Genomic DNA, 22,767 nt, shown 5'->3' on the forward strand with positions numbered 1-22,767 from the left:
AAACAGTTTCAGTTGCCTCCATGAATCAGTGCTAGGAAGCAGAAGAATAAAAAAATGCACTTTGGCCAGTCATCAGACACTTCATTTACAAGGTACTGGAACGAGAAATGAGAAATCCTTCTGTAAGTAAGTTTGATCTTAATATTTAAATCATTCACTTCCCTCCATAGGATTTCCTTTTAGCAGTTCAGGTTGATTAGAGAAGCAAGAGAGAATTTAGCATTGCTTCCACTTCAGTGCAAGAAGCCTCCCCACCTTCTCTGTGGACCCTTTTTCTGAAGTGCTATTTGCTGTGGAATGACCCAGACGTCAGATACTTTTTTCCTTTCTGTAGATGTGGCAGTGGGGATGTGGCATATGATAATGAGGACACTGCAGTATATTTTGATACTGCCAAATGGATTCAAGTCACAGACAAGACTGAAATTAAAGCTAATGTGAACTCACAGCCAAGAGCTGATCACAACCTGGAATACAAACTGGGCGAATCTCCTAGCCCAAAACTTCCAAAGTCAGAACTGCTCTGGCGTCTATTTATAAAGCTCTTTGGGGATGGAATGTGCTATATAAATGCCACATAACACCCTAACAAATATTTCAAATACACAAAACCAGACAACTTTATTTTATAAGCCAGCAAATAAAGCATGCTGAAAAGGCTAGTCAAGAGTGTGGATTTCTTAGCGCAGTTATGGCTGGTGAGATGCTCAACTGACATCCCTGCTGACTGAAGTCCTCTGTCTATCCATGTGATCTGTTAATATTGCAAACCTGAAGACACTAAGGGAGCCGCCCGTGTGGTAGCAGCTGGTATAGACACACTGGTAACGCTCAGGCCAAGGCTGTTTGTAGTGTTCATACTGCTTGCCATGCTGACAACTGAAGAGGTGGTGCTAGTAGCTGAGCTTGAAACAGTTGAAAAGGTTGTTGAGGGCTGGAGTGAAGTTGTGTTCTCAACACTAGTGTGCTAGAAAGGAGACAAAAAAAATGAGGATCACAGAGCAAATAAACCACAGTGGAAGATGCTGGGGGGGGGGAACCAAACCAAAACCGACAATCTTTTAAGTAACAGCAGCACATGCAAAAGAAAAAGATATGCATTATCTATGTACCAAGCAAGCAACTAAATTGCATGCTTGTGATTTTTAAGTATTCAAAGAAAATTATTATGAGAGTTAAATTCAAACCGCTATATCATCACAAAATTAAACCACAGTAACTCAAATGTCACTCCATTGCATTATTTCTTGCCCTTTGCTTGTATACTCCTTTAAGCTAGTACTTGTTATGTTGAAATAAACTCCTATATTCTTCCAAAAGACAGTATTTGTTTTCAAAATACAGAACACTGCTATCGTGATTTCCTCAATGCACTTGTGGAATTTAAAAGATTAAAACTGCAGTGCCCCACAACAGAGTCAATGTGGTAAACTGAAACGCAGACCAGATGTATTACAGGAACACGTGAGGATAAAGGAGTTCCTGGTTTGAATCCAGCACAATACAGTGCCTTAGCTGTAAGCCGATCACACTTGCAAAACAGTGTCATCAACACACAGAAGCCAAAACAACTCTGACAACAGAAAAGAAGGACATTTGGATAAGTGTGAATTTTTAAGTTACATATTCAGTAGGAATGGAGCATTTCAAACCAAAATACAGGCATAAAGAAAAGCAGTAACCTATCTGCACACTGCAACTGGGATTGTACAGAAGTACCCCATCACAGAACAAGGCAGTGTCTCTCTGACTTTTGTTTGTGCAACCCTCATCTAGAGCACTGTGTTCACTACCATTTGCCTTGTTCTCTCAAATGCATTAAATACACAGGTGACAACAATGCCACATGGTAAACTCTAAAATCATCTGTCATGAGGCATTTGTCATGACATGTATCATTCCATCACCTGCATTTTGCCAGCTAACCTCTCCAGTGGAGACTGCTAACAGTCCACATTTTGGAGAAGCTTCAGACAGCCACTTCTAAAGTTTGTTTTTTTTTTTTTAATACATTTGTTACAAGAAGTTCTTTCTTTATTCTATCCCCCCTTGCTGGCATGAAAATTTCCTCTACGGTTGTGTGACTGGCAAGTCTCTGTAATAGCTGTTCCTGATCTTGTACAAATCACAAGTGGTAAAGACTTTTTTTACCACTAGAGGGGCTGGCAGTCCTTTTTCCCTGAGATAAGGCTCTTGTTTCAGTTCTTAGTGTACTGGGACACAATGAACTTTAAGAGAGGGTCTTAATCATCAGATAAACTGACTATATGCCAAACATCTGTTGAAATGCAAATAGGACTTACTGCATGTGATGTGCTTGAAGACAACACTGAGGCAGGGGAGAGGCTACTCTGATGATTGGAAAGGGAGCTAGAAAAAAATTGCAAAGAATTAATAAAATTAATTTTTCCTAGAACATTTTTTAACATATATATATATATACACACACACAAACACAGAGTAAGTAGTAGGATATTAGAGAATAAAAATTGTAGGTATGAGTATACACATACACAGTAGGATATTGAAGAAAAAATTGTCTGGGGGGTGTGTGTGTGTGTATATATACACACACACACCCCTACAGACATTTTTTCCTTTACCTAATATCCTACTACTGTTTAATGAAAAAAAATTGAAGTACAGAGACAACTATTACTAACAAGAAACATCTAAAACACCATTCATTTGTATTTATCAATTTACTCTATTTTTAGAAAAACAATAGTTGCTTCAGGAATTACGTAGCAATGACTCCAAGACACATAAAGTCCAAAACCAGAAGAAGGTTCACACAACACATGGTTTGCTTCTCATTCCTTCCCTGAGCAACTGCTGCTGCCTGCCACAGGGCACAGATATTAATTAGGTGAGGCAGTGCTTTGGTTTGACTCACTATGGTATTTCTCACATAACCTGCATAACATTAGTTCAACCAATTAGAACTGCAGGGTATTTGCCCCGCAACTCTGCCAAAAGCCCCAACACACTCTCAAAAGACAGGGCTCGAAAAAACCAGCAAATGAAGAGCATCTGTGAAAGCCCCAAAATTAGACATACTACTACAGAATCTGGCAATTTAATCAAGGTCGGTTCATACCGCTACGCCCCACCAAAAATCATTTCCTCTTTGAAAAGATGAATCAGAACTATCAGTTCAGTTTTATACATGCACTGTAAAATATGAAAATAAAGAATCCCTTGATGAAACATCTGCAGATAACTCCATTTTAGGAAGCAACTCTGGTTTAGCACCACCTTTTTTCCCTAGCTGACCAGGCCTGTGAACTTTTGGCAGTAACAGCAGCACTGACATTCATCTGTAATCCAAAGATCTTTAAATGTCTCCCTGAAAGGTGACTGAAACTGGTTCTTAAACATTTACACTGACTAAAGTTATACCTTACATTCGAGGTCAAGAACATAACTTACAGTATAGCATGGAATAAACAAAATGAACACTGAACAAAGGCAAACAAAACAAAGCATAAAAAAATATGTATGGCTTGGTGCTCAAAAAGCCCCTCCTCATGTGAAATCAGAAGCAAGGGAGATCCTAACCATAACAAATATTTTCGTGTTCTCTATGGAAATAGCCACAAGAAAATACAGCAGTTTTCATAACAAAGCTGCAGGCTAAATTATATGCCCTAATTTAAGGGCAAACACTTCTGGCAGCTCTTCGAGGTGTGGGACGAGAATAAATCTTGGCAGTTTCATAGATTAATTTTACTTCGACTCTTTAAAGCTGTTCCCTGTCTGCAGGAATTACAATGACACCACTTCAGGCAGCAAGGAAAGAAATGGTTCAGTCCAACATACGGTTTTAAACCACTCCCTCGCCTACTCTCCCTGGCTCTTCTAATAAGCCTTAATTGACCATCTGACCTACGGTAGAGACGCAGACAAGAGCCACCAGCACAATCAAGTCAGACATGCTTAGAATTCAGGAATCATCTTTTCATGGTGCTTGGTATCTGTCCAACAGCATCAATCCTCCAACTAAAAATTTTACCAGTGTACACAGCTTTTCAACAAACAAATGTGGGGAGATGTTTCTAATGTGAATGGAGTAATTCTTGTTATTTGACACATTTACCATTTTATTCAACAGAAAACACTAGTGTATTAAAAGAGAATCAACCGTGTCCTAGTTGTGAAACAGAAAAAAACCCTGTGATAGCCCATCAAATTAGTTTCTTATATTAACAAATACAGTACAAAGGTGAGTATTAAAATATAACTCAACCAGTAATAGCCTCAGATGTCACCTGCCTGAGGATGAAGCTCAAGTAACAGGCACTGAAAAATCAGACAGATAGTGCAAATGAGCTAAGCTGTGCTAAATGCACTTCCAGGAACACCAATCTGATATTTCAAAGTGTCTTAAGGAAATGTCTTAGAAAAAGAAAAAACGCGCACTGTCCCTGTGGAATTATTTCCGTTTTTTAATTTTAAGAAATACAAATATAAATGAAACTACAATATTTCAAAATTAGCCAGGAAGTAAACTGTTAAGGAATGATTTCAAACATATGACACTAAACAAACAGCAGGCACTGTGGACAAAGTAGGGAAAACAAAGTGGGGGAATCAATTTAGCTGGCATGATTGAAGCAAGAGCCACTTGAAACACAAAGTTGCTTATATACCATGAAAACTTGAGGACAGCAACTGCTCCATCATTAAGAGGCAGCCCAGAGCTCATACTTTGCAACCAGAAACATTCTGGTTTCTTCTGAATCTCTCCCCTAATTCCAGTTAATGTCAGAAAAGGGGACCCTGATGTCTGACAGCCCCATACACAATCACCCTCATGTTTGCCCTTTCCCCAAAATTGAACCCCTTTCAGTTTATCACAACTCCTACTGTACCTGCTTAACTGGGAAAGTGAGCTGCTGGCCAAATCACTGGACTGAGGCAAGCTGGGCAACGTTGCTGTGTGCTGCGATGCTGAAGGCAGAAGTGAAGCAGTGGTGGATACCACGCTAGGCAGAGAACCAGCAGAAGGTAGTGAGGGAGAAGGCTCTGCCTTGGGCGCTGGAACTGATGAAGTAGCTGCAACGAGTTAAAAAGAGTCATTCAAAGACAAATTCCAGCATACCTGACATCCCAGCCTGGATCCAGGAACACAACAGTATTCTCCCCTTGGTTTACAAAAACCTGACCATTAAGGACCAGTAACAGTATCAAGCAATCTGGCTATTAATGAAAATTCAAACAGCAACAGAACTATAATTTTTTTCCTTTAAGTTCTTCACCTATAATAGATTTATAATTTTCACTGCTACACATGTAGTAAACTACAGTCTTCTGCACTTCACCTCCCACTATCTGGATTACTAACTTTTGCTCGCAAGTCAATCCTCATTTTAAAATTCCTTGCATTTGGTTCCACAAACAAAAGTCATTTGTGCTTTTCAAGGCACTATACAAATCTGCTTTTACCTACAGCTCTGCTGCTCCATTCCAACCTACATGGCACCTTTGATATTTGAGACTTGGATCGCTGGAGTACAAGGGCACATACAACTTACCAGTTTGGAGAACTGAGTCAAATGTGCAATGCAGTAGAATAAAAGAAGCTACAATAAAAGGCCACAATTGAGCACAGCATTAAGCACTTTTAATGGCTAAAGAGTCGTCAAATATTGTCTTATTTTATTTGACCTAGATAACAATAAGCGTTTAGCATTAAAATTACTTTTTAGGCTATACAGAGTAGAACTTGTTTACCATGGATGTGCCTTTCCAAAGGATCACTATACTGTAATAAGACACTGAACAACTCTACTGCCCAACATAATACCCAGCTGTTTCTACACTTATCTCTTGTCCTCTGAAGATAATACACAGAATTAGAGGCACTCACCCACCAATAAAACTCAGAAAGTGTTGAGCCCTGCCTTCTGCTGGGCCATGCTTCTATACCACACCAGAGACCACTACCCGGTGGATCATCACTAACTTGCAATGCACGTGAAGACAGTCTTAGAATGTTCACCAAACAAAAGTCAAATATACTCTTGGAAGTTACGCATCACAGTTTGTTCATGTTATTGGTTTGGTTTCCTCGCTAAATGACCCAAGTCAGGTTGCTGGATTGGGTGCTATGCAAACAGAAATCAAGAGGTTTTGGCCTTGGCAATAAGTATGAGGGTAACTGACAACAGAGCAGGAAATTCAAGTGACAGACAGAAACATAGTTATGAAGGTGGCAACTATATCACCTGATACTTCCTGGCAAGATACATATAAAAATAAGTAAATAACATTGACAACTCTCAATACATTTAGAACAGGGTTCCCTTCTTGAAGTAAAAGTAGATGTCCTCAATACAAGGGACAGAATCACCATCTTCATTAAGACCCCTTATAAGATGCCTTGAACATGATGTGCAAGACAAAGAAAACCAGGAGACAAATAGGATGGTCAGAATTATAACACACCAGCCATGCTTTGAACTAAGGGTTTAGGAAGCATGAGATCTGGATATTAAAGGACAGCAGCAAAGATGAGAGATGAACAACTAAGAATATTATCGGCACATACAGAAGGGAAAAGGTCAGTACTTTCAAATGTTAAGAAGAAGAGAGAATTTCAAAATAGTTTGGATGCATGAAATAGATACATGGAAGACAACTGATTCCAGTTTATGTGCTTGAGATACAGAAAAAAACAAAAGTGTTCTCAAAAGAGAACTGGCATTGAAAAAGGGACTAATAAAGCCATTACAGAATAATTACAAAAATATTAGGAATTCTCAGATCTTTGTTTTCCACAGCAAAAAGACAAGTCCTGTAGTGAATTTCATAAATTGTTTATTAATTCTGTACACAAGAGTAATAAAGTTTTCCACTTGAAAAGTTTTTTTTATATATAGCAATCTTTTAAGTGGTAACTCTTTGGGCATATACACTCCTCCTGCTCATTTAAATTGAACTTGGCACTAACAAAACACTGTTTACAGGTCTCAATACTCAACTTCTTTCTACTCAGAAGTATATAAAAAAAAAAGGCTTCTCCACTAACGACCTACCTGAAGAGATGTTTAAGAGGAGGACAGACCTAAAATTGAAGTGTTGGAATTCCAAAAGATGTTAATTCACACTGCTGCCCTTGAAAACTTCCACAGAGCAGCACATAAAAGTCAGAAGAGTGAATACTATAATTATTTTAACTCCAGGAAGAGAGCTGTAGGGGTGCTACAAGTAAAATACCATGTTAGAAATAGTCTAAGATGAAGATAACAGTTAACGCCTGTATCAGAGCCAGTACTGTTATTGTTACTCCGCTGCAAGGCAGCAAGCTACCCGGCAGAGGGAGCATGTTAGTCACCCTTATTCCCCATAGGCTTGTAACAGGGCATAAGTAGCACTATACCCAGTGAGAGGTGCATTCAAACAATGTGACTTTGTTTCATTACAGCTAAATGCTATTCGCAGCTTCCCAACTGAGAATTGGAAGAATTGCTAAGAAATTTGATAATAACTTTTAATTTTATATTAATTTACTTTAATTTTATATTAATTTTTAGCAGATAAATTAAAAAGAATAAGCAGCAGCAAAGCAGCTTCTCTAATTCTAAGACTGCTTAGGTTTGTAGATTTAATAGGGCTGCTTTCATATTTCAGTTTTAGTCAAGAAGCAAGCAGTATATCCTATGCAAGTACAAAATAAACTCAAATGGGTCAGCTAAAAATTAGCCAGTGAAAACAATATAAAACCTTAAACCAGATGTCACTGGAACAGTTGTGCGCACGCAGCAAGTAGTAAGGAAAGATCAGAAAGTCCTGTGCACAACCAAGCTTTGTAAACTTACTGTCAAGAGTTGCCTGTGTTCTAACACCGCTGTGCCCGTTCTGTAAACAAAGGAGAAATGAATAAATCATCTTAGAGGTATATTAAATTTTCAGACTGAATCACACATTGAGCATGCTTCATGCAAAATTCTATATTCATTCGAAACTGAAAGACAAAAAAGGCAGGAAATTAACTTTTTACTGCCTTTAACAAAACCACATAATAAAGTTGTCTCGAGTGCAATGTCCCCTGAACATACAGAACCCCATATACTGCCCATACTACACCCATCAGCAGGAGACCTTCCCGTGTACTGTATATAACATAAACTTCAGGTTCACACCAATAGGAAAGAATGAATTGCATTAACATATAGGAAATGGTTGTGCTTTTGATCTAATGCAACTCACAATTTTAACTATCCAAGTTACACAGAGATGGCAATTTTTTTCCATTGAAAGATAAGACTTGAGAAGCACCAGTTGTTTTTTGGATAACACGGGAGTAAAGAAGTAGATAGTCTACGCTTGATCCTCACCAGTACATATGAGCTAGTGCAGAAGATAAGTGTGACTGAGCCATTACATAAGAAAGGCCAGAAGTAAATAAACTTACAAACTCTCACAAGTTCCTTAAACATCTAATAAATTAAGTTCTCTTAAAACAAACCTACATTTCATACACAGACAGTAGGTGCTTTTGAATATCTCCCAAGAGAGATCCTCTCTGTCCTAGATTAGACGTCTCCCTATGCTTTTTAAAATAAAACATGAAACTAATTCCCACTGCTGTTTAAATCCAACAAAAGAGTAATGCTGGAGGGGTCACAAACAGTTTGGGATCCATTTGCTAGGTGCCATATAAATTTAATAAATAATATACCTTTGGATAGAAACTGTCAAGTTATTGCAAAATACCACGACTAATATTTACACACGGAGATAGTTCCTTTTTTAAAAGCTAAGCTTCAGGGAAGGAAACTCAACTAGAATGTTAAGTGTTGCTAAGAAAAAAGGTCAAACAGAAATTTAAGATGTCAAAACCCATAAAATCAGAGGCTCTCATATCCCAAATACAAAAAATGGCTACACAATAGGAAAAGAAAAAACAAATAACAGAGTGAACTTGGGAATCAAAAATACCACTTGGCTTGGTTAAAATATTAACATAGCAGGGTAATACAAGTCTAACATGGATAAGAATATTTCACCTTTTTCAAGGTCTTCTTTCTGAAATTCACTCACCGTAACTGCAACAGGGGTTGATTCAGATGGAGCCATGGAGCTTTGGTACGTTATCCTACTATGCACAGAAGTCTGGTCATAGGACGAAGTTGTTACTGGGCTAGTGCTCTGGGATGAGCAGGTCAGACTGGAAGAGGTGATGGCAGAGGTTGTGTAGGTGGACTCCTGTACTGTACTGGATACTGGCAAAGAGGTATTCAAAGGATCACTGGAAAAAGTAAAACATTATTTATCATCTTGGTAAACAACATCTCAAACACCTTCATGAAAATATCAGCTCCTATACAGTTATCTAGAACTACCTTAAACATGTAGTCAAATCTACATTATTTATACTAGAAAATCTAATAATAAAAATATATATATATAATTTTGCTTTGGTCCCCAGTAATCGCTGCTTCAAAACCATCAGCTGCACTAAGCACCATTCACCTTCCTCCTGCCAGCCCAACCAAAACAAGAGTTTACACACAAGCACTTTTCAGTCATGTTATTTCCACCTTCTCAAAGGATAAATTAATGATCATAATCTCTCTTTTTTAAACAACTAGATCCATAAAGTCTGGTATATGATGAGAAACACCCAGTCTCTTTTTACAATAGAATTCTAACATTATAGTAGCAGTCTAACAGAATGAACTATGCAAAGAGGAAAAAATACTTTAAAACATGCAGGAGTGTTTTACTTTCTAAACAGCTTAAATCATTTATAGAACTAGAAATGAATGTGAAAGTTCATTTTTACTAATATTTCTGAATTAACTTCAGGAAGCTTTTTACTGAAGCCAATTTTTGAATGAATAAGGAAGAAAAAAATGGGTTACTGGTATGTTGACATTTATCATTGGCTATTTTAGCATTTCAGTAAGAGCTTCAGCATACTGAAAAGCCTGGCTGCTTTTCTCATCCCATAGGAGCATCAGATCTGTAATCTGGTGCCAATCTACTGACACACATATATGGTACAAGGGTCATCTCTCCTGGATCAGAAGCAGAAAAATTTGGGTTGTGAGGAACAAACCCTCAAACAATTAAACATGAGAAAGCAATTCTATAAAGGGTAGCTTATTATAAGGTTATTTACATTCATGTCATCTCTAGCTTCACATCGACCCATCCAGGGAGATTTTGATTGTCATTAGAAAATAAATTTCTCCTTTAAGATGCCATCCACAGAAAACACTTAGCTTTACAAGTCATCATATTTCCCCCTCCCATTCATTACATGGTAACTGTGCCTTGATGTTTTTGGCACAAACTTGACCCCTTAAAGAAGACATGTAAGAATGCACAAGGGGAACTCACACGTACTTTCCAGACTTTGAGTACAAGCTATTGTTGGTCGCCTGGCTGGTATTCTCACTGCTTGAAGTTGATCCAAACTCTGGGAGTGCAGGCTCTGATCCAAACTCCAGAGCTCCAAACTGAACATTTAACCCTGTCACATCTGCTGATCCAGGCATCTCGACTGCAGAGGCAGGAATCTTAAAGGAGGGGAAAAGTGCCATAATTCCTTTGCATGCGCTATCTGTATTAAAGATATCAGTAACTGACACCCTCTCCTCCCTTAACTACAGGCTTCTTCAGTTACCGCCTCAGCCTTTGCTGTTAACTAGATCTGCAACTACCCCCCACTTTACATCACATAAATTAACTACATTCTTGTAACCTGAAATTAATTCATTGATTCTGTGCCCTGATCTGGAGCTGAAAGAGTAAGCCATACTATTCTACAATATCAAAGTGTCATCCGTGTCCATCCCCCTTCAGCCAACATTCATCTTGTGGTTACTAAATCAATCCAAAATCACGCAGCAACAGTCATTTTCCACACAGAGCAATCAGATATGTGCTTGGAAAAGACAACATTACTGTATTTTGGACCTAAAAACTATCCAGCTTAGAATTTCCTGCTTTATAAACAAGAAATAGACCATGGTCTTTGCTCTCCTTCTCCCTAGCAACTTATACATAGAATAGAATCATTTAGGTTGGAAAAGACCTTTAAGATCATCGAATCCAACTGTAAACCTAAGACTACCAAGTCCACCACTAAACCATGCCCCTAAGCACCATGTCTACACGTCTTTTAAATACCTCCAGGGATGGTGACTCAACCACTTCCCTGGGCAGCCTGTTCCAATACTTGATAACCCTTTCAGTGAAGAAATTTTTCCTAATATCCAATCTAAACCTCCCCTGGCGCAACTTGAGGCCGTTTCCTCTCGTCCTATCACCTGTAACTTGGGAAAAGACACTGACACCCACCTCGCTACAACCTCCTTTCAGGTAGCTGTAGAGAGCGATAAGGCCTCCCCTCAGCCTCCTTTTCTCCAGACTAAACAACCCCAGTTCCCTCAGCCGCTCCTCATAAGACTTGTGCTCTAGACCCTTCACCAGCTTCATTGCTCTTCTTTGGACACTGTCCTGGTTTCAGCTGGGATAGAGTTAATTTTCTTTCTAGTAGCTGGTATAGTGTTATGTCTTGGATTCAGTATGAGAAGAATGTTGATAACACACTGATGTTTTCAGTTGCTGCTAAGTAGTGTTTAGACTAAGTAAGTCAAGGATTTTTCAGCTTCTCATGCCCAGCCAGCAAGAAGGCTGGAGGGGCACTAGAAGTTGGGAGGGGACACAGCCAGGGCAGCTGACCCAAACTGGCCAACGGGGTATTCCATACCATGTGACATCATGTCCAGTATATAAACTGGGGGGAGCTGGCCTGGGGGGCAGATCGCTGCTTGGGAACTAACTGGGCATCAGTCGGTGGGTGGTGAGCAATTGTATTGTGCATCACTTGTTTTGTATATTCCAATTCTTTTATTATTATTATTGTCATTTTATTATTGTTGTTATTATTATTTTCTTCCTTTCTGTCCTATTAAACTGTCTTTATCTCAACCCACGAGTTTTACTTTTTTTCCCCCCATTCTCTCCCCCATCCCACTGGGTGACGAGGAAGTGAGCGAGCAGCTGTGTGGTGCTTAGTTGCTGGCTGGGGTTAAACCACGACAGACATGCTCCAGCACGTCAATGTCTGTCTTGTAGTGAGGGGCCCAAAACTGAACACAGTATTCGAGATGCAGCCTTACCAGTGCCGAGTACAAAAGGATGATCACTTCCCTAGTCCTGCTGGCCACACTATTTCTGATACAAGCTTTTGTATGTTTATATGTTTACTAAGGACAAGCCACCACTCAATTAATTACCCACCTTAGATGCTGGAGTTATCCTCCGTTTTGGTGGTTTTATCTGTTTCTGCTGGGTTTGATGGGCAGTCACTGCCTGGTTATCCATAGATATAGTGGGGAGCTGTAACATTTTGCTAACAGCTGTAGAGGTGTCTACTGGCGATGGCTCATGGAGTTTTATCTGGGAGAAAGACTCCAGCCCAGGAGGAGGAACAGGGACTGCCTGTGTTTGTTGTTGCTGTCGCTGGGTCAGCTGGCTCAGAACTGGGGATGGTTCAGGCTGGGATTTAAAGTCTGGTCAGCGTTGGGAAAAAGAAATATCAAAATTAAAGCATTAAACTGCTCTTCATGCTTCTAACTCTTTATGAAAGAATCTGGGTGACTTGACACGCTCGACAGCTATGATTTTATAAAGTGTGCGAGTCTTTCAGACATCACACAAGTTTCACATTGAACATTACCACTGCAATAATAAGGCCAACATTTGATATTCTCTACTTTAAACAAACAGCTGTGGGCAAGCGTTATTTAGCTTTCTTCAAAAATATGAAACCAAACCTACCTATACAGTCACATAGTATTATCACACGTTAGGCCTCAAAAACTGTTATGGATTATTTTAATCAAACACTGCAAGTTTCACTGCAATTAACTGTGCTGATAAATTGTGATTACTTCCAAGGGGTCTGAAGTTGCAATTTAGAGGTATTATGAGTTAGGATTTCCTGCCCCTACAAAGGAGAAGATTTTCAACACAAATAGGAAGTCATCCACCATCTCAATCTGGCTGAAAGTCAAGAGACACTGGACACTGACAGTTTTTTTTCCAAGTCTTCCCCTTTCATATTTTTCAGACACTGAAAGCCAGGCAGTGGATCAGAGCACCGGTCAACAACCATAAGTGATCCACAGCATTTGCAATGTGAAGGTTTTTTATTCAGTTGGTAAAGTGCATTAGAAAGTAACTTAAAATGTACGTAAACATTTTTTCAGAATTGCTGTGTGTCAAAGATTATAATGGCTACCAAATTGACTGCTTATCTATCTGGAAACATATACACATACACACAAGATAGATATAAGAGCTATCACTCTTCACAGTGAGAATACTGCTAGGAACTACACTGCAAAAAACAAGTTTGTGTCATTTTCACTGTTTCTACTAATTTTATTCAATTAAATGAAAAATCCATACAATTATGAATAGACAAAATGGGTAACCTGCATCATTCTCAGCACACGTAGACTTCACACTAGGGAAAGAACACTGAGATGCGATGCACATTATGAAGAAATTATATAGTACTCATTCAAAATTCATGTAATGGTTAGAAGAGAAAAAATTGGGGAAAAAAAGACAAAATATGGTACAACCTTATACTCAGCTAGAAGCAGCATAGGCACAATGAAAATAAGTATTTTCCAGGATTTGTTGAGAAACAAAGTCACATCAAAGTTCCACTTAAATATTCAAGCACATTAAATCAAAGATGTCATTACATGAAGGCTCAACAACTTCTAAAGATGCAATGACATTTATGGATAGGCTTAAGCCGATCAAAACTTAGTTTGTGATATACTCATAATGTCTATTACCAGCAAGTAAGTGTAACACTTACAATGTTGTAACCAATTATATTATTAGGATTACATTTTTTAGAAAAAGCTTTTTGTTTAAGGCCATTTTAAACTGTCATTGGCATTAAGAAATCTTACACGCTAACAGAGAGAGAAAGAGAGAGAAAACTACGTCAAAGCACTTACCAAACTGACTAAGGACTGAGGACTGAGTAACAGGTGGTTTTAGATCCCAGGATGATGTGGTAGTTGTGGTAGTGGTGGTAGAGCGACTATTGTTTTGTTGAGAGGTAAACTGACCCAAATCTGGAGATTTCAATTGGTCCAAGATTTGGGATCCAGTAGAGTTTGCCAATTTAGAGGATCCAAGTTCTCCAAAGCCAGAACAAAGAACTGCAGACTACCAAAAGACAAAAAAAGAGGGGAAGGAGTGGAGTTAAGTATTTAATAAATAATTTGAACATAACCATAGGGTCAATGCCTACAGTTGCTATTTGGCAGCAACCAAAACCTCTTCAATCCTAGATTACTAATAAATGACCAATAAAAAATTCAGCAGTTGTAGCATATGGCCAGATCCTCTCTGGTTATCACCAATACAACTTCCACCACTGTTGCAACAATACTGATTCACTTGAATCCATGCATCTCAAAATAGCATGTATTTACTAATAGTTGAACTGATTTTCAGAGAATAAATACAAGTGCCCAATTTCAAGCCCTCACAATCGACTCAGAAATAATCAGGTTTCCACAAAAAGCAGTCAGATATGTGCTTGGAAATAACACAACATAGTTTTCTGGTACTATAAACAAGTGATTTCATCCTAAACCAGCATGCAGTAAACGCATCTGCTCTCTACTCAAAAATTAATACAAATACTTCATGTAAACTGAGAAACAACTACTTAGCAAAAGCAGAAAAAAAAAGTAATCCTTTTTTTTGTGTGTGTGTGTGAATGGAAGGAATGGAATTCTTAGTTCCATTCTTTCAACATTTGCAACCTGAATTTTACAAATACTGAAACATCTCATGAAATGACCAGTACTGGAAAAGTTGTTTAACCTGGAATATTTACTCATGAAAAATATTTAGAAAGCATAAGATAATTTTACCAGACTTTGAGGAGAATAAGAGTTTACAGCACTGGAGCTGCCAGTTCCTGATGCCATCTGGGTGCTGTGCTGAGAATTTGTGAAGACTAGGGCTTGGCCAAAGGTCTGCTGCTGGGGAGCCTCAAATGAGTTGCCTTCTGTCTCTTGGGTGGAAGTCACGGGCTTTTGAAGCAGTGTTACCAAATCAATGCTGTAAAAAAAAGCAAAGTTTGGCTGGAATAAACATGATGATTAGGCTGCGTTGAAACTGAAGAAAGCTGCTCTACCAGCAACAGAATTATTTCTGATTAACAGTCTTTTCAAATATTGCTTATCTGCCATACAAAAAGAGGTAGAATAGAGGTTTTTGCCCGAAAGTAAAAATCTGCTAGCTGAAACCTTCCACTACAGTTAGAATATAAATTATCTTTGCTCTCTTTTCAAACATTATCAAATTTATAACATCATGTATCACATAAATAACCTATATGATTAATATAACCAAGTGATCGGAGATAAGTCATAAAAGATACATTACATTTGAGTGGATCCTGCCTGCAAGCCCATTATATATATTGATAATCCACGTTCTCTGTATATCACGCTATCCCTTTAAAAAGAGCAAGGGATCAAAGTCCTACCTCTGTATAGGGTGGGTATGAGGACAGTAAAGAATAAAGTCACACATGCAGCAATTGAGTGAATGTGTGATGACATGGAAGTCACAAAAGCAGCAGAAATAAAAGCTAAGTTTCTCAGATAGTAGGCACATATCCAAAATTACTCTACCACGCATACCTGAGCAGGATGAGAAACATGAATTTTCTTATATTTAGCATGGCTTACTAACCCCTAACCACATGTTTAGCACAGGTTTATCCAAGGAAAAGCAAAGCATTCAGACAATAAAAGAAATCTACTCAAAAAATTCTGACTTAAGTTTATCCTAAATATACTGCAGGCTTAGGCTGAAGAGCTGCTTCCAGCACTTTCATTAGCATAGATTTCTTAATGCCCAAACCTTTCTTATGGCAAGCAAAACCAAAACAACCAACACCACCCCACCCACGCCCCCCCTAAAAAAAAAACCAAAAACCAAAACACCAGAATTTTTGAGTTGATGAACTAAAATATTTTCTAACATAATTTGAGGGACAGCCACTGGAAGAATATTTATTTGCATTAGAACAATGAACATGTGAACATATCACCTTTAAGAAGGAAAGGAATGGAATACAAACTGTAGACCAACTGGCACCATGCCTCCTCCAGGTCATATCCACGTTATAAGGAAAATTTTGTTGCAGTCTGCAGTACAGCAGTACAGCTGTATCAGGACGTTTGGGACCATTAGGCCATCTAGTTTTCAGATCTCATGCTATCCAACTACCGAAGTCTGCATCACACAACTTTGACCTGCTCTCCTGGGACCTGAGGCTAATGCAGAGGCAACTGATTCCACAACATCATCAGCCAGGCATTTGGTGAAGACAAAGGCAAGCAAAGGAAGGCAGCAACTGCCATGTTTTTGGTTCTCTATCTGAACTCTATATCATCAGTTAAGGCAAGTAGTTGTGATGCTTACCAGGAAATTCACCTTCTTGCCAACACAAGCTTTTCTGTTAACATATTTGTCAAAGCACTACGTTCTGAACAATTTCTGCATCTACGAGGGGCAGGCTTTCCATTTTCTGGACAGCAAAGCCAGTGCTTCCTTTTCAACAGTAGCAAACTTTTCTTCCCAGCTACTTTTGTTCCTGCCTGTAAGCGGTCTTTGTGCAGAAGACAGGGTCTTCTCAGTATTATGTTCGTGGATTTGGTAAGTTTGGCTCCACTTCCGTAGTCAATAAGAGGTAACGCAGGAACCCACAAAACCAACGATTTGCAAGCAAGGCTTTCACAATTTTGAAATTAGCTTGACCAATCTCTGACCAGGGCTGCCCTGTATTTTAGTCAACATTTTATATGTGCAAGCTAACATTGATTCACCAAGCAGAAGGTTTTTAAAGTATAGGGAAACCATGGAAGAAGAGCTTACCTTTGCCCAGGAGTCACATGATTCTCAGCTGGAACAGAAGAAGCAGTGAAGACTTTTGTTTCAGAAAGCTGAAAAAGAGGGGGGGGGGAGGTATTTTAATCATACACATGCTCACGCTTCACTGCTGCGACATCTGCAGAAATTCCATCTTGGTCAGATAAAAGTAAAGTCAAACTACCATTACAACCAGTTATGCTGCAGCTCTGCTTAAAAAGACAAAAACATGTAGTCAAACTTCAGCAAAGTCTCCTCCACAGAATCAAGCACCAATTTAATTAAAGTGTCAGGAAATTTGATCTACCGAACACACACAATGGTATACCAATGTAACTACATCAGTTTGGGCAATAGTTTAACTGAAAAATATACCAGTAGCAAGTAATTAACGTGACATTTGGTATATCATCAGTGTAAAGATACCTTGTGCAGACATAATTTAGGACTCCATAGAGTAGCTCTGATAAATCTTGTTGCAGAAGTCTAACACATTGCACCATTCCCACTCACTCATTTCACATATCCCTGTGTTTTACATTTCAGCTCACATCACCAGTGGAGGCAGGTTTGCATTCAGACATATACAGTGAACTAGCATTTGTGTTTCCTTCTTGGCATTTCTGCTAGGGGCGGCAATAACAGCTAAGCGGCTGTTGTGGTTTAACCCCAGCCAGCAACTAAGCACCACGCAGCCACTCACTCACTCCCCCCCACCCAGTGGGATGGGGGAGAAAATCGGGAAAAGAAGTAAAACTCGTGGGTTGAGATAAGAACGGTTTAATAGAATAGAAAAGAAGAAACTAATAATGATAATGATAACACTAATAAAGTGACAACAGCAATAATAAAAGGATTGGAATGTACAAATGATGTGCAGTGCAATTGCTCACCACCCGCCGATCGACACCCAGCTAGTTCCCGAGCGGCAATTCCCCGCCCCCACTCCCCAGTTCCTATACTAGATGGGACGTCACATGGTATGGAATACCCTGTTGGCCACTTTGGGTCAGGTGCCCTGGTTGTGTCCTGTGCCAACTTCTTGTGCCCCTCCAGCTTTCTCGCTGGCTGGGCATGAGAAACTGAAAAATCCTTGACTTTAGTCTAAACACTACTGAGCAACAACTGAAAACATCAGTGTGTTATCAACATTCTTCTCATACTGAATCCAAGACATAACACTATACCAGCTACTAGAAAGAAAATTAACTCTATCCCAGCTGAAACCAGGACGGTGGCTGTGTGGTGTTTAGTTGCTGGCTGGGGTTAAACCATGACACTGACCTATTCAAACATTCACAAAGAATCCCTTTAGAATGTGACATTTGAATACGGCTCTTCCAGGAAATTATGCATTTTTAATTGCATACATTGCCAGCAGCCCAGTTTAAAGGACCTCACGGACATGAGCCAATTTCATCTGCCATCCCACGGGCAGCTCTAGTGAAAGCACGTACATCCCTGAACGCGGTCATCTGATTGGGATTCTCCTATGAAACACTGTTGATTTAAGCAGGATGCAGAAGGGCTGACTGGGAGCAAATCACTTTACTACTCTGAGGCAAAGTTCAAATGTTTCATGTACTCTCCTAGCACCCACTTATGTGCAACACACTGTGTCATGAAAAAATGAATACCACCACAGTTCCTCCCTCCATTTCCTTCCCTTCCTTTGCTGGCAATACTGATGCCTTGAACAAAGGCAGGAGAAGGAAAAATTTTACTGTATTGCTGTAGTGACGAACTTTTGCTTGCTTGAAAACTTTGAAATTTTGGTATGCACTGATTAGATAAGAAAAACCTTGAGCTTTGTCAATGGTATGCGCTGCTGGAGGCACCAACAGACGGGAGGCCTCGGGCCTGATGTGCCTTGGGCCCTGATGATAAGCTTTGAGTTCTGCTGAGTTTTTGTAATTAAAACTTGCCAAGGCCAGCTAACTAGGAAAAAGAGATGACCCACACTGTGCGTGACCAAAGGGTGGGCACTATGTAAATGATAATATGAATATGTATGACTGGAACAATATAAATTTTGCTTGCTGTAGGTAACGGTGTGCACAATAGGTGGAGCGATCCCCCGTGCGCCCAGCGCTGCAATAAAGAATGCCTGCTTTCTAAAACTCCAAAATCGAGTCTTAGAGAGTTTCTTTGACCAGCTTTTTCGGTAACAATTTGGCACCCCAGATGGGACCCTGCCTTTGAACATCGACGGCTCCGTGGGATCTCTGGACCTCCAGCCGGCACCGAGGATTTCTCGGGGAGAACCTCTGATCCCCAGACCCGAAGATTTCAAGGCAAGTCCCCTGGAAAGGTGAGAAGGCATTCTTTCTTTTCCCTTGGGGTTAGAGTCCCCTGGCTGTCTGGGGTTAGAGTCCCTGGACTGTCTGCCTCATCAGAGAGAGGGCTCGTAAAGCCCGCAGAGGTTGGACTAAAGGCACCTGCAGGGGTTAGAGTCCCCTGACTACGGGGTTAGAGTCCCCGGCTCTAGAGTATCTACGGGGTTAGAGTCCCCGGCCGGCTGGCTGGACCAGTAATAAGCTTGCTTGGGGTTAGAGTCCCCCCAACCAGTGATACTGTTGTGATTGTACAGGGTTAGAGTCTCCGGCCGGTTGGACCGCTAATACTGCTGTGATTGTGAATGATATAATTGTGCCTGGTTATCGGAACTTGGTTATTGGAAATACAGATTTGTTTCGTTTGCTTGGATCATTTAATTGTTCTGTTATTCACATTTAATATGGGTGGGGTCCCGACAAGGGAAAATTTGATTAAGTATTGTAATCAATGCTGGCCACTGTATAAATTGGATGATGGGGAAAGTGGCCTATGAATGGTACGTTAAATTATAACACCTTATTATAATTAATGCTATTCTTGAGGAGAGAAGGAAAGTGGGATGAAGTGTTGTATGCGGATATGTTCTTTACTTTGAGGATACATCCGGAGTGGCAAAAGGAATGCAGTATAAATCTTGCACCTAGTGATCCCCTCGTTTTAGCTTTGGAAAAGGAGAAGGGTGAGTGTTAAATTTCCCTGAGCAGAACTAGCAGAACAGGCTAGGGAAAAAAAAAAAGAAAAAAAAAAAGATCAAAACTGGGACTAAAACAATGTAGGAGACTGAGCCGTTTGTCAGACAGGGCTCTGAAATTTAATAGAAACCATTAGGGCATGTGGAGAACTAGGGGTAAATGGGTAAATTGGACTAAAAGTGCAAGAATGCAGGCAGAGACCTGACGAGCGTCCCAGTGATTCTGGGGGACTCAGACAAGCTCTGCTAACAAAATTTTAATGATGCACTCACAATTAGTGTCCTTGTGGGTCAAACGGCCCCTGATTTAGAGAAATAATTTGAGTGTTGCTGTGTTTGTATGCGATGAGCATGAAGAAAAGCAGAAAACTGAGCAGAGAAAAAAAAAAAGAGGAGCAAAGCAACAAGAGGCTGATTTACTGGCAGCCGCTTTTACAAGGAATTTACAAGTGAGATAAGGATTAGGAATGTTAAAAGAAAAAGGAATCAAGTGTGTTTGTGGCTGTGCTGAGAGAAGCGTTTGAAGTAAGCAGTGAGAGAGGACTGATAGGGACTGGAGGAACCTCTTCCAGCGGAACCTCTGGTTATAGCTAAGCTGGGAAATGAGGAAATTGAATTTTTGGTAGACACTGGAGCCACCTATTCTGTTTTAAATACTTTAGAGAGAGAATTGAGTAATAAAAATGTAAATGTCATTGGTGCAACAGGGACCCATGAAACAAGACCCTTCTTTAAACATTTAAAATTAAAATTGGGGAAACAATGGGTTACTCACCAGTTTTTCTATTTGCCAAATTCTCCGAAAACTTTATTGGGTAGAGATTTACTTGAAAAGGTAGAAGCTGAAATCAGATTCAAGAATGGGGAAGTTGAAATTTTAATCCCAGAATCTAAATATGTCGAAGCCATAGCCTTGTTGTTACAGGATACAAATCCCAAAAGGGACAAGATACCTTGAGAAATAGAAGATGCAGTGATTCCCATCGTTTGGGCAGGAGAAGTTCCAGGAAGGTCTAAGAGAGCGAAACCAGTAAGAATTGATCTAAAACCAGGATCGTCACTGGTAAGAATTAAACAATACCCTTTAAAATGAGAAGTGAGAACTGGCTTGGTACCAATAGTTCAAAAATTCTTGAAATGTAAGTTGCTGGTAGAATGTGAGCCAAAATACAATACACCTATCTTACCAGTAAAGAAAGCTAATGGAAAAGATTACTGTTTAGTCCAGAATCTTGGAGCAATAAATCAGATAGTACAAGATATACATCCAGTAGTTGCAAACCCGTATACATTACTAACTACCCTCACCAGTGAACAAAGCTGGTTTACGGTTTTAGATCTGAAAGATGCCTTTTTCTGCATCCCTTTGGACTCTAAAAGTCAGGAGCTTTTTGCTTTTGAGTGGGAAAATCCTGAAACAGGGCGAAAGACACAATATACTTGGACAGTTCTACCACAAGGCTTCAAGAATAGCCCAACTATTTTTGGAAATCAGCTGGCGAAGGAATTAGAGATTTGGAGAAAAGAAAATGGACAAGGAACTCTATTATAATATGTAAATGACATCTTAATTGCAACAGAAACTCGGGAAATTACTGTGTATGTACCACATATGGTAGCCACAGTTTTAGAACAAAAAGGGGGGCATTGGTTGTCCCCCAGCCGTATGCTGAAATACCAAATGGTACTACTAGAACAAGATGACATCGATCTCAAGACCACTTCAGTTGTAAATCCTGCAGTATTCCTCTCCACTGATCGAGTGGAGAGTTCACCAGAACATGATTGCTTACGAACTGTAGAGAAAATATATGCTAGCCGTCCAGATCTTAAAGATGTTCCGTTAGAAAATCCAGACTGGGAGTTATATACTGACGGCAGCAGTTTTGTTCGTGATGGGAAGAGACCGTCAGGATACGTTGTGACAACCTTAGATGGCATAATAGAGGCACGAGCCTTATCTCCCAAAACATCAGCCCAAAAGGCAGAACTAATAGCCTTAACCCGAGCATTGGAACTGAGCGAAGGGAAAAAGGTTAATATTTGGACAGATTCTAAGTATGCTTTTGGAGTTGTACACGCCCATGGAACCATCTGGAAAGAAAGAGGACTACTATCAGCACAAGGAACTGAAATCAAGCATGCTGCACAAATACAAGGACTATTAGAGAGTATTCGAAAACCGACGGCGGTAGCAATAATGCATTGCAAAGCCCACCAAACAGGAAAAACCCCACCAGAAATGGGTAATCAATTGGCAGATAAAGCTGCCAAAAAGGCTGCAGAAACAGGCATCATGGCATTATTACCAGAAAAAGAAATAACTTTACCAGAAATACCACCTAAATATGATAGTAAAGATGTTAAATTAATAAAAGCCTTACAGGCGCAGGAACAAACAGATGGGTGGGCTGTTACACCCACAGGACAAATAGTGATCCCACCCTCATTAATGAGAGAAATTGCTAAACGAGAACATAATAAAGTACATTGGGGAACTGAAAATTTAGTAAAACATCTTCAAAAGATAGTTATAAGCCGAGCAATGACAGAAATTATCCGATCCATCATGGGAAAATGTGAAATTTGTTGTAAAAATAACCCAAATGCTAGCAATAAATTGATTTTGGGGGTTACAAAAGGAGGAAATTCCCCAGGAGACTATTGGCAAATTGATTTTACAGAACTACCTAGAAAAAGGGGATATAGATACATCCTTGTTCTAGTTGCTACTTTTACTGGATGGCCAGAAGCTTTTCCCTGTCGCACCAATAAAGCCAGAGAAGTAACTAAGA

The 22,767-nt window shown here is 39.6% G+C and overlaps 1 protein-coding gene and 2 non-coding genes across 12 annotated transcripts in view; all 3 read right to left on the reverse strand.

Annotated features, from left to right (window-relative positions):
• The window catches only part of LOC104320491 (ubiquitin-associated protein 2-like), a 204,438-nt gene that overhangs the window by 31,489 nt on the left and 150,182 nt on the right, over nt 1-22,767 (reverse strand). For 6 of the 10 annotated variants that reach the window (XM_069775290.1, XM_069775286.1, XM_069775283.1 and 3 more), the window contains 10 exons: nt 16,951-17,018; nt 14,934-15,123; nt 14,004-14,217; nt 12,262-12,533; nt 10,354-10,532; nt 9,049-9,256; nt 7,824-7,863; nt 4,875-5,058; nt 2,304-2,370; nt 772-967 (listed from right to left, as the gene is read on the reverse strand). In XM_069775290.1, coding sequence (XP_069631391.1) covers nt 772-967; nt 2,304-2,370; nt 4,875-5,058; nt 7,824-7,863; nt 9,049-9,256; nt 10,354-10,532; nt 12,262-12,533; nt 14,004-14,217; nt 14,934-15,123; nt 16,951-17,018 — 1,618 coding nt within the window. The remainder of the gene's footprint in view (nt 1-771; nt 968-2,303; nt 2,371-4,874; nt 5,059-7,823; nt 7,864-9,048; nt 9,257-10,353; nt 10,533-12,261; nt 12,534-14,003; nt 14,218-14,933; nt 15,124-16,950; nt 17,019-22,767) is intronic. The other 4 variants (XM_069775291.1, XM_069775292.1, XM_069775289.1 and 1 more) reach the window with 1 other exon arrangement.
• LOC138683652 (small nucleolar RNA SNORD121A) lies at nt 10,848-10,932 on the reverse strand. Its single transcript, XR_011323073.1, has one exon. It is a non-coding gene; the product is annotated as a small nucleolar RNA SNORD121A (small nucleolar RNA).
• Nucleotides 14,540-14,623, reverse strand: LOC138683654 (small nucleolar RNA SNORD121A). Its single transcript, XR_011323075.1, has one exon. It is a non-coding gene; the product is annotated as a small nucleolar RNA SNORD121A (small nucleolar RNA).

This window comes from Haliaeetus albicilla, chromosome W, assembly GCF_947461875.1.
Source record: "Haliaeetus albicilla chromosome W, bHalAlb1.1, whole genome shotgun sequence".
NCBI lineage: Eukaryota > Metazoa > Chordata > Aves > Accipitriformes > Accipitridae > Haliaeetus > Haliaeetus albicilla.